The sequence below is a fragment of the Prionailurus bengalensis genome, chromosome X (genome assembly GCF_016509475.1).
Source record: "Prionailurus bengalensis isolate Pbe53 chromosome X, Fcat_Pben_1.1_paternal_pri, whole genome shotgun sequence".
Lineage (NCBI taxonomy): Eukaryota > Metazoa > Chordata > Mammalia > Carnivora > Felidae > Prionailurus > Prionailurus bengalensis.
The window spans coordinates 27,453,200-27,466,241 of record NC_057361.1 but is presented as its reverse complement, the minus strand read 5'-3'; the positions used below and the strand labels follow the sequence as shown (position 1 = coordinate 27,466,241).

General features: G+C 40.2%; 1 protein-coding gene across 8 annotated transcripts in view; it reads left to right on the top strand.

Moving 5' to 3' along the window:
• The window catches only part of DMD (dystrophin), a 2,018,590-nt gene that overhangs the window by 1,471,285 nt on the left and 534,263 nt on the right, over window positions 1-13,042 (top strand). For all 8 annotated transcript variants that reach the window (XM_043570319.1, XM_043570321.1, XM_043570317.1 and 5 more), the window contains one exon: window positions 9,903-10,114. In XM_043570319.1, coding sequence (XP_043426254.1) covers window positions 9,903-10,114 — 212 coding nt within the window. The remainder of the gene's footprint in view (window positions 1-9,902; window positions 10,115-13,042) is intronic.

The window sequence follows — 13,042 nt, the reverse complement described above, 5'->3', positions numbered from 1 at the left end:
GTGCCTTGTGTCCATCATTTCCTTAATCTTCACAGATTATCAGTCTTCTTGTTTTTGTTATCCTCACTTTACAGAGAGTAAACTGGGTGTGAACATAGCATTAAATTACGATCTTTGCCATGTCCGATCTAACAAACATTAGACTACTATCATAAAATATTTTTAACTTGATCATTTATTCTAGGTAGGCCTGTCTTCTATGAATTTCAACTAGGTGTTTGGCTCTTCTTGAATTCTAGCTTTTTAGGATTTAGAGAAGGAGCAGATATTCAAATCAGTCATAGTGGCTAGGATTTAATCATGTGCCTATAACTCCCTTCTCTTTTCAGGTTTTTGGTCTGAAATGTCCCAGACATTTTCTTCTATGTTTACATAGCAACCACACCCCTTATGTCCTGTTCCTAAATACAGCGCATGTCCATTTACACTAGGTACATTTGACTTCCTGGTCAGTGTATTTGTTTCTCCCCCTTCTTAATGGTTTAAGTTGAGATACCTCCTTGAAGAGCTTAACTATAAATCACTTTTCTACAGAACCGTGTTTAAATGCCATGTGAAGTCAGATGAAACAAATATTAATATTCTCTATAATTTGGATTATTATTTTCACTTACCTTGGTTCCTTGTAAGTCTTTGAATATCAAACATTAAGATATGCTCACATTACTCAAGGTATAGATGTACCCTAACTTTGTATAAGAGTATAATAATGGCGGTTTCTTTTCCTTCCCTCCTCCCTCCCTTCCTTCCTCCCTTCCTCCCTCCCTTCCTTCCTTCCTTCCTTCCTTCCTTCCTAAGTTCCCTTCTTGATCATCCCTAACATTCTGTTGACTATTTTAGCTGCAGGAAACAGTCTGTTATGGTTCCCACATCTCTTTCCCGTTTTTAACTATCAGAACTCATTATCTTAACTTCAGTTGGAGTCATTTTGCTTACAGTTGACCGTAGTTAAATAACTGCCTTCTTAACTCATTTGTGACCCATTTGCCTGCAATGTCACTCTTCCAGCTTGGCATTTTCTACCTGGAACACTTAAGTGCTCTGTGGAACCATTGAGATATACAGTGTGCTCCACATCGCAGATCACAAATGTTTGCTGATGACTATAATCCGTTGTTTAGTCTCTGTACAGAGAGGCAGCAACACCTTGCTTTAGTATGGTCCGCTATGCTTTTATTCATTGTTGGATTTTATCTGCACAAAAGTCCTTCGGTTGTACAACTGTCATTATTTCCGTTTTGCAGTTGAGAAAATTGAAGTTGTGGTCAGTCAACTTTTGCCAGTTAAATTTTGTCACGAATCTAGGGCTATAACCCATTACTAACTGCCCATCAAGGTTTCCTTCTAAAACTTACTCACAGGAACTTTCTCAGGTTGTAAATCCAGTGCAGAAATTGCAACAGAGCTGTTGTTTATTCTGTAGCAATGTATATTCAAAAAGGCAATCATTTCGTTTTTGTAAATAACATTTTTCCCTAGGAGAGATGTTGTGGGAATTTATATCAGTCAAGAATGTATATCGATAATCAAACGTAGCTAGCTCAAAAACATGAAGTGAAAGATTGGTTAGTACTCAATCAACTGAACTGTTTCTTTCTCTGCAGTATTGTGGTTCTTGACATGATTGCTGAGTTTCCAATTTGACACTTCTGGAGATCTGTAAATCAGGACACATGCCGAGTCCCAGTCTGTCATCCTGAGTCTTAGCATTGGTTATTTATTTCCCTTCATTATCCAGCATCTACTTACTGGACAAATCAGTTGAGAAGCTTTCCATGATGGCCCTCGGAAAAGAGAAATGCACACATTCGGGCAGCTCTTCAATTACCAACGTGCACAGATTGTCTGAGTTTATATGCATATATTTTATTATTATTTCACTTTTGCACGTCAGATGAATCCGGTATAAATGTAAATCTAACAGTATGGGCTCTAGTGACCAAGTCCATTGCTGTAATATATCTTTGGTCTCTCAGTAATATGCTGAATGCAGTGTTGCAAGTGTGGTGAAATTCTGTGGTTTGAATTGTTGCCCAGGCATGGACAATGAGCAGGTCCATCTGATGTCCAACTACCACAGTGGGCCAGATCCAAAACAGCTCCTCTTTGATGAGCTACACATTTTCAGTTAACTTTGACTCCTTGACAAAATGGAATATGTACCCTACCGCCCAAGTTTTCTTTTACATATGGTTCTGCAGGGTCTGCTCTTAGGACAGTTAGATTCATCAACTGCAGGGCTCTGTTGCTGTTGGTAAATAACCACATATCTGCTTCATTAGTCTCCGTGTGCCAATTTGTTTCCGGGAGTCTGGTCTGGTTCACTGACCAGTATTTCTGTTCTTTATCACACCAACCTAAGACGTAAATTGTATTGTGTCCTCAGCAAAGCCATCGCATCTCTCGTTATTCGTGTCTGCCAGTGACACATGCTTCTCAGGTTGCAACCCTTTTGAAAAGATGAATTCTCCAACGTTGTATGTCGAATATATTTCGCGAGCCAAATCATACTTCATTAAATTTTCACTGAAGTACAGTACGCCTAGGGAAAATGTACATGTTATAGATGTTTGGGTTGGTGAGTTTGCACAAGCTAAATACAACTGTGTAAACAGCACTCAAATCAAGAAACAGGAAGTTCAGAAGCGCCTGTCATGTGTCTTTCAGTGACTACCAGTCTCACTAGGCTAACTGGTATCCTGACTTCTACAGTCATCTTACTTCTTCGTGGTTTTCTATCTTATGCGAATGAAATAAAACAGTATGCCCTTGTTTTTGGCTGATGTCTTTCCCTCAACGTTATGTTTATGAGATTAATAGATAATATTACATAAATGAGATTAATACATAATATTGCATAAGTTGTGTTATTCTTGTTGCTAGATAGCGTTCTATTGGTAAATTTATCCATTATCCATTTATCTATTGGCAAAATTATCCATTATATTTATCCACCGTATTTATCCGTTGTATAGTAGAGGGGAATTTGGGTACTTTGCACTTAAGGGAATCTTCCAATTTAGGACATGTCTTTTGGTGAATACAAGTATGCATTTGTCTTGGATGTGTACTTGGGAGTGGAATACAAAATAAATAATATATTTTAAAAAAATTTTAATGTTTATTTTTGAGAGAGAGAGACAGAGACAGAGACAGAGACAGAGGGTGAGCAGGGGAGGGGTTGAGACTGAGAGAGACACAGAATCTCAAGCAGGTTCCAGGCTCCAAACTGTCAGCACAGAGCCCGATGCGGGGCCAAAACTCACAAACCATGAGATCACGACCGAAGCCTAAGTCAGATGCTTAGCCAACTGAGCCACCCAGGCACCACCAAATCAAATAATATTTTAAATATATCTAACAGGCTGACTGTTTAAAGAAATCTTATGGTGAATCCTTTTGTAAAGGAAATAATCTCTCCATAATTTCTGCTCTGCAAAATGGATTCTCCCATTCGGGTAGTTATTTCACAAGAGTTGATACATGTGTTGATTCGCTTTCTAGTATTTGTTTCATTGTACTTATGTTAATAACAATATGATATTTTATTGTTGTTATTAGCCTCTGGAACTCAGTATCTTTTAAACTTTGAAAATGCCCATAAAAATACCCTTATTTGGGGCGCCTGGGTGGCGCAGTCGGTTAAGCGTCCGACTTCAGCCAGGTCACGATCTCGCGGTCCGTGAGTTCGAGCCCCGCGTCAGGCTCTGGGCTGATGGCCCGGAGCCTGGAGCCTGTTTCCGATTCTGTGTCTCCCTCTCTCTCTGCCCCTCCCCTGTTCATGCTCTGTCTCTCTCTGTCCCAAAAATAAATTAAAAAAAAAAAGTTGAAAAAAAATACCCTTATCTGATATATACATATACTTTTCTGTACTATGCCACCTCAGATTTAATTAAAAATACCGACTGAGGTGAAAAGACATGCCAACAGATTCTGTCTGATCTCTGGTTTATTTTAAGGATACCAGAGAAAGAAACAGCATTGATTCGTTTTGGCTCACAAGAATCTCCCACACACGCCAACATAGCTTTTAATTTATGGATTTTTTATTAGATGAGGATGTTCTAGTAGATATGATATTGAAGATGTTCTGTGCCAAAAACCATGGCTGATGCAGAGGCATTCAATCAGAAAGGATGCCCAGAGAATATTTGTTTGTTTGAAGTAGAGATCATGAAGAATGAGAGGAAAATAAAGAGTAAAATATGCGATTCTTTTTTTTAAGTTCTTATTTTAATTTCACTTAACATACAGTATTGTGTTAGTTTCAGGTGTATAGTATATGAATTCAACCCTTCCATACATCACCCTCTGCTCCTCAACATCAGTGCCCTCCTCAGTCCCCGCCGGCCACTTCACCCCTCCCCTCCCCCGCCCCCTCTCCCCTCCCCCGCCCCCCTCTCCCCTCTGGTAGCCATTAGTTCATTCTCTGTAGTTAAGAGTCTGTTTCTTGCTTTGTCTCTTTGTCTCTCTTCTTTTTTTCCCCTTTGCTGTTCTTTTTTTTCCCTTAAATTCCACATATGAGTGGTATTTGTCTTCCTTTTTCTCCACATTCTCGCCAACACCTGTTGTTTCTTGAGTTGATGATTTTAGCTGCAAATGGCTCTTTATGGCTGAATAATATCCCTTTGCATCTATATACCACATCTTCTTTATCCATTTGTCTCTTGACGGACACCTGGGCTGCTTTTATATCTTGGTTGTTGTGAATAATGCTGCTGTAAACCTAGAGGTGCATATATCCCTTTGGATTAGTGTTTTTGTGCCTTTTGGGCAAATATCCAGTAATGCGACTGCTGGATCATAAGATAGTTCTAGTTTTAGCTTTTTGAGCAACCTCCATACTGTTTTCCACAGCGGCCGCCCCAGTTTGGATTCCCACTAATGGTGCGGGAGGGCTCCTTTTTCTCCACATTCTCGCCAACACCTGTTGTTTCTTGAGTTGTTGATTTTAGCCTTTCTGACAGGTGTGAGGTGATAGCTCATTGTAGTTTTGATCTGCATTTCCCTGATGAGAAGTGACAATGAGCATAATTCTTCAGCCATTGTTCAAATTACGTAAACTTGAAATGCAGTCAAGAGACAGTGATTCCTTCTAAGGAAGCAAGACTCAAGGTCCCGGGGCAAAGATTAACTTTAGAAGTGGAATACTTGCATCATTAGCGAAAGGAAGCGTGGATAATTAAAATAGTCTGAATGTACAATTCATTTGACAGATAGTTACTGAAAGTGTACCAGGTAGCAAGCACTAAATTTTGTTTTCGTTTTTGTTTTTGTTTTTAATGAATAGAATTCTCAGAGTACCTTTTCCCAGAGGGATAACCTTTAAACAATGATTTGAGTGAAAGTGTTCTTACTTGTAAGGTGATCCCTGAAATACCCGTAGGAGAGTGGGACCGGGAAATAGGGAAAGAAGCCAATGATTGGGCCAATTATGGAGCAAGTGATTGCTGTGGGCCACTAGCATTCAACCCTGATGAGTGAGCTCTGGGAGACAGCGAAAAACGCACCTCCCAGTTGTCACCCACAAAGGGTGATTCTCTTCCAGCTCTCATCATTGGCTGATTCATTTGTCAGTCCTTGACAGTAAGATTTCTACCACTCCGCTGAAATTATTTTCTGTATGGTCTTCAGGGAATTCTGTGTGATCAAAGCCAATGGATACTTTTGGCATGGGCTTTGGGGAGTCTGACTGGTTCCAAGCCCTGGCGCCTGCACTCCCTATCGATATGACCTTATGGCCCTCCTTTCAAGCAGTCTGTTTCTTCCTCCGTTCAAGGAGGAGAAGTGGCAGCAACAGCAGCAGCAGCAGCATAAACAGCAATACCTACCTCATAAGATCATCATGTTGATTAAATGAATTAACGCTCGTATAGAACTTAAAATAGTCCTTTAATCAGTGGAGGTATTCGGATAAATGTTAATTATTCTGATTTTTATTACCTGTTGTGACATTTATGGCATTTAAAAGTGTCAACCACTCTTGCGTTTTTGAAATCCTTTCTTGCCCGTGTCTTTATGACAGTACCCTTTGCAAGCATTCCCCCTACCTCTCTAGCCATTCATTCATCTTCCTGGCTACCTCGGCTTTGTTCTGTCTTTATGTTCTGTCATGCATTTTCCAGGACTTCGTCTTTAACCCTCTGTTCTGTTCGATCGATTTACATACCGTATCAATGAGAATGCATTCACATTGATGTCTTCACTGCTTCTCTGCAGTAATTTGTAATCTGGGATTTCTCTCCCAAAATACACAGCTGTGCCATTGCACCTTCAGTCCGAGTGACTAAAACCTCCCAATGGATAGGCCTAAGATTGAACTCATTATCTTTTCCCCAGAACCGTTCATCCTTTATTCTTTGGGTAGACAGTGGCCAACACCTTTAAATGACAGGCACCAACTAGAAACTGGGGAATCTGTCTTGACTGCTTTGTTTCCCCACCACTTAGCATAATGCCCGGTGTCTAGCAGATGGTAAATAAAATGGTGACTGGCAGGCTAGACGAACAGACTGTTGGTTTGGGGTGCTTGGAGGGATAGATGGATGGTTGAGTGAGTCTCTAGCCTGTACATTCATTTAGTTAAGTATTATCTGATGATCGCATACAGTTGAAGGTCAAGGATGAGAAAGCACACCCTTAGTGGGATGCACACACCAAAGAACCATTTTATCTTGCCACATTGCACACGCACGACCCCTTTGGGATGAGCACTTTGATTGCTGTGACTCAACAAACATTCAAACGGTATGATTGAAATAATGATCTGGGTTGGGAAAGTTTCCTCCTTTTGGCTCAATGAAGACATACATACCCATATAATAGGAAGAACTATCTTACTTCTTCCTCATAGGACGGCCTATTCAAATATGGAGATTATGTCTGCCCTACTGAAATGAACTATAAGATGTATGAAATATTCACTGGCATGACTGCAAATGGCTTACCATGTTTATATCAAAAATACGAAGCATTTAAAATTTTGCTAGCGTAATAAAATGTCGCTAATCAAGGCTGATTAATGCAAAGGCAAATTGGAATCAGAGACTTTTTAAGGAAAGCCAATTTTATTATTTTCAAATACATAATGTATATAAAAATGGGCTAAGAAAAAAAGGTGCCAAGTATGCATAATAAAATAACCTGCTATGATAAGTGGAAAAATTGGTTCGTAATTGGAATATCAGTTATTTCTGTGATTGATGGAGAAATATTTCAGAACATGTTAAGGCGTATTTATTTATGTTTTCCACAGCTTTCTTATAAGAGCATTTATACTAGTAATTTTGCAAACTAAAGATTAAATAGAAGACTACTTAATAATTATAAATCTCAGGGCACCTGGCTGACTCAGTCAGGGGACCATGCAACTTTTGATCTCGAGGTTGTGAGTTCGAGCCCCTCGTTGGGTATAGAGATTACTTAAAGCCTGTTACAAATAAATAAATAATAACTGTAAATCTCAACTATGATAGGTACCGCACTACCTTGTGGGGCAACAACAGCAATGAAACAAACACACAAAACAGAATGGGGCTCGAAGATCAGAGAGAGAGACTGACATTTAAAACAGAGGTTCACACGTTACACACACAAACAGAAACAAACCCAATAAAAACAATCATGCGTAGGGGCGCCTGGGTGGCTCAGTCGGTTAAGCGGCCGACTTCGGCTCAGGTCACGATCTCACGGTCTGTGAGTTTGAGCCCCGCGTCGGGCTCTGTGCTGACAGCTCAGAGCCCGGAGCCTGTTTCAGATTCTGTGTCTCCCTCTCTCTGACCCTCCCCTGTTCATGCTCTGTCTCGCCCTGTCTCAAAAATAAATAAAATGTTAAAAAAAAATTTTTTTAAACCCAATCATGCATAATGAAGGCCACTTACTTGGTTTTGCCTACTCCAGGTCCCAGATTCTTGATTTCATGTCACAATCACTAGTCTTGTAGGTTCTGTCTAGTTCTGATGCTTATTTACAGAAAATCTCAAGCACTTCTTTAACTCCTGAGTTCTCCTAACTTAATGGAGCCAACAACAGGGTTAACGAAGAAGGTCTAAACTTAACGTCGTGAAGTGCAATTTTACAGTACTGTTCTGTGTACATTTTATCTCTATCCATAGCCCCCCTTGCCCTTCTCTCCTGTGGTCTCTACTCTGAGGGGCAGATCTGTGTCACCATTGGGCTCCCATGCTCTCTGCCTTCCGGTTGGTTTACCCACTCGGGAGACCTGTTAGGAAAAGCGAAGAGAGCGAGGGCAAAGTGAGATCAGGGTATTTATTCTCCTGGTTCCTTCCAAGGAAGTTGCCTCAGGCTGGCAGTGTCCCTTGAGAAAAGATTACCGCGCCTCTCGAGGTGGTTTCTCCTGATGATTCCCAGCTTCTGGACACTTCTCCGTCCCCTGAATTCTTGGTCCCAGATGTAGCCAACAGCTCCACTGCCGCAAGGTCCAATTTCCTGTATTATTTTTGGTGACTTTCGTATACGCTGATTATGTTGTAATTTGTTCCTTTGTAAATAAATCTCCTAGACTATCCAGGCCAGATCACAGAGGAACATGTATGTCAAGCTAAGATATTTCAGAGGACAGTAGGGAGGCATTGAAGGGTTTAAATGAGGGATTGGGGTGATCATATTTGTATTAGTTATTGCTCTCTCTGTAGTGTAGAAGTTGTGTTACAAAACAGACTCGAAGCAGTGGGGCCATACGGTCTTTTGCAGGTATGTAGGTGAAAAATGACAGAGCTTTGCAGTGGGAATATGTAAAAAGTGGGAAGGAGTTGTGTATGAGAGAATTTGGTAACTGCCTATGTATGGTATTCATCGAGACTTAAGGAAACATCTAGAGTATTTGTCAGGTTTTCCTCATGGGATAAAGTTGGTAGTGGTTTTATTACTTATTTTCCAGGGCATTATTTGTATTTTATGAAATGAGCTTCACGAAAAGATAATGTGGTCCTTAAAAGAAAAAGACGATGTGGTATGTTTGTTTTTAATATATTAAAATAAAGTACTTCAGAGGAGAATTAATAGGGCATCTCCATCTTGGGCTCACAACGATACCAAAACAATTGCCTCAGGATAAGGCTGTCTTACAAAATATAATCAGCATGGATCCTTAGATATTGTTACATTTCCAGGATGCCTATCTGCTCCTGGGTTGCCTCAGAAGAAGACCCCAGGAAAAGGTTTTGAGAGTGCATGGTTTATTTGGGAGTTGAGGGAAACAGCCAGTAAGGCAGGTAGGCAAGTCAATAAAAGATGGTGCGTTATCAAGCAGGTTCCTTCTTTGGGTCACTGGAGCTTTATCCCACTAGGAAAACTCTGGAACCCTTGTAAAACACATGCTCCCCAGTTACATACCCTGGTATGAATGGGACTCAAATATTCATGCCCCAATACCTACCATCGCTTCTTCCTTACAGGCTGCTCCTGGGAGGTGGGGCGACGGGAACCATCAACTCCCTGGTAGATCTGGCCGGCCACTCAGATGGCAAAACAAATTCTTTGGGGCCCCACAAAGCCTTTAAGGAATGAATTTCCAATGACAGTGTCAGAAGTCAGGTTGTTGGGCTCTGAAGTGCTAAGGGCAAGGCAATTCAGGCGTTCTGCTATCGTACCTTTCTAAATGATTATTCATATTTGACTCTGGGGACTGGGAACAGACAGAGCTGAATATTTACGTATACTACCGATGTTCTAGGTCACCTTCAGGAAGATAACTTAACCTCCTGTTTGCCACCGAACAAGAAAGGAATTCGATTGTCCCTTATCCTAGCTGTAACACAATGAACAATGTTTTAAATGAGTAATAGAAAGAGTGGGGAAATCTTTGAATGTTAAAATTCAGATGTCTTCTCCAGACCTGCATTCACTCCTATATATTCATTTTTTTTTTCCTTTTATCCCAGTTGAAAGAATTCAGAGTCAGTGGGATGAAGTACAGGAACACCTTCAGAACCGGAGGCAGCAGTTGAATGAAATGTTAAAGGATTCCACACAATGGCTGGAAGCTAAAGAAGAAGCTGAGCAGGTGCTGGGGCAGGCCAGGGCCAAGCTGGAGTCATGGAAGGAGACTCCCTACACAATGGATGCGATCCAAAAGAAAATCACAGAAACCAAGGTTAGTATCACAGATAGATACGTCCTTAAAATAAGATACCAGTTGTACTGGATAAAATTATAATATGGATGAAAACTGAATGATTCGTAAGGTAAATGTATGAAAAGAACATTGCATTGAGGCTGAGATGAACGGTAGACTTTTCAGTCCAGGCAGAGATGAGGGGAAAATTGATGGCTAATAGCAAACGTAAAATTAATTTTGTTTAATCGGGATATCATAGGCTGCTTTTCATAGTACACCATTTTTTGAGATCGCTTCTTAGCTGATGTCCAGACTTATGTGGTAGCATGAAGGCAGGGGGTTGGGATTACTTCCTTCGTAGAGACAGGAACAGGTCTACTCCTTCCTAAGTAGGGCCCTGAGTGGAGAAGGGAGGAGATGTGTAAGGTAAGGCAAGGGTAAGGTGTGCTCTCACTTTCTCCTCCAGGTCTTTGACCTCCAGACCAATCTCTCTACTTCCTTGTCTTCCTTCTCTTCTTCCTCTTCTTCCCCCCCAAAACTCCATCATGTATCTGTCCATCTCATGATCTAGAGCTCTCTGGGATACAAGAAAGAGAACTGGGAAAGGAAATAATATTTGTTTAATGGCCATGTTTTATCAGGCATCACGCATGGTGCTTTCGACGCATTTAATTCTCTCCAACCTCATATTTATGGGTCAGTTGGGAAAGACCTTAAAGGCTGAGCAGAGAAGTAGCACAGTGGGAACTTGATTAGATTGAATTTTTGATTAAAACCCTCTATAGATTTTTTTTTCTGGTGGAAAAAGGCCTTCTGCTAAACAATTGTCTGAATCACAAATTAGCTATGTCATCTGAGAAAAAGAGCCTTACATTGTGGTTTTCTTGGATGAAGTGGCTTCCATTTCTAAATTAGTCAGTGTTTAGGCTGTGCCGAGCTACATAGCATATGTGTTTGTGCTAGGTTTATTTAAAAAATAAACCCTGATTTCTCAAGAATTTAATATAATAATGATTAATTCCTTGGTTGTGTCATAGTACAGTGCAGGTTGAAGAGTCCTTCCTGGGAGCGCTCTCATAAATAGTGACTCGAGGAATCCAGGCTCTTCCAATTTTGTGAAACTGTCATCTTGAACTCATGGCTGCCCCAGGTCACTGCAGGAGAGTAAGAGAAAACGTGGCCAGTTTATCCATGGGGCTCTATGGACAGGCCTGGAGATTATGTACATCATCACTTCCACCCACATCCCATTGAGCAGAACATGCTCCCAATTTAACATCAGGAAGAGTAAATGGGAAACGTGAGCTAGTGAGTTTTTAGCCAGACTCTGCTGTAGCTACTTCTCCAAAGGACCTGAGCTGCTGTGAGGACAAGATTTTTGTTTACATGACAAGAATGTTAGAAAGTCCCATAGGATTTTATAGGCTTATCATTAGCTCTGTTGGAAGCAATTATTTCTTTCACGTGGTAGGTACATGTGGCCACTAAGATTTTCTCCTTGGGGTGAACATAGAAGATGTAGGAATTTCTAATGATGATGTTCCCAATTCTTGGTTTGACTATGGGAAATATAGAATTCACGTAGCCACTCTTGAAGGCTGTGGTCTTACCCATAAGGTATTCGGTATGCTATGCGATTTGCTTTTCCTCTCCAAAAATTGAGGATTCTACGAATCTAGCAGATCTTGAAACAGAGTGGTTAACTGGTGGAGAGGAATTAACAAGGGAAAAGAGTTTGGACTGGACCCTTGAGTTGGAAGAGGGGAAGAAGAGATGACAGGCATATAATGATAAATTTGATAAGGACAAGAAGACTCTGCAAGTTGGCACATGAGAAATCTTAAAACCTACAAGAATCTTAAAGTGATGGCAAGAGTGATTAGGGTTTTATAGCTCTTAGAAAAGCAAGGGGCTTAAAAATAAGAGATGAAAAGAGTTGCAAAAGAGAATATGAAAGGATAAAAGAAAACAATTTCATCGTCAAAATAAGTAATGTGTTTTAAATACCTAAAACAGAGACAAGATGGTATTATAATCGCTCTCCTTGTCATACTTTTAAAATAAAAATTTTGCTTTTGAATTGTCTTTCTAAAATGTCATGATAAAAATGGCTCAGCCGTTATCTATAGAAACTGATGTTTTTGTTTGTGTTATATGTTCAGGAATTAAATTATATATATATATATATATATATATATATATATTGGGGCACCCGGGTGGCTCCGTCGGTTGAGCGTCCGACTTCGGCTCTGGTCACGATCTCACGGTTTGTGAGTTCGAGCCCCGCGTTGAGCTCTGTGCTGACAGCTCAGAGCCTGGAGCCTGCTTCGGATTCTGTGTCTCCCTCTCTCTCTCTGTCCCATCCCCACTCATGCTCTGTCTCTCTCTGTCTTAAAAATAAATAAAACATTAAAAATAAATAAATAAATTAATTAATTAATTATATATAATTTCAGTGTAAGTTCATTATATAAAGATGACCAAAGCTGTAATTTTCCCATCCATTTCGTAAATGACATATGCTAAAGCTAAAAGTAATTCAAGTGCTAATACTAACATTTGGCTAGTACTTGCTCTTTGTCAAAAATTGTGCTAATCACTTCACATATATTGGCTCATTTCACCATCTCAAGAACCTTCCATGGAAACTAGTATTGTTCCCTATTTACAGGTGGGAAAATTGAAGGCCAGAGAAGTTCAGAAACTCCTCTTCAAAATCACAGAGTTAGGATGTGAATGCATAGCACTTACTCTTGTAGATGACCTCACATATGTTCTCTTCTACCCATGGTCTTCTATGTGGCTAAGACAAATCAAGAAGACACTGTAAAGATCAGAAAGGGAGACACCTGTCATTATGAGTTGACCAATAAGATCGTATCAGCCAACAGGCAGAAAATGAAAATAATGAAAATAGTATACAGGGAACAGGTTTTCATATTCTGTTTTACTATGAAAAGCTAA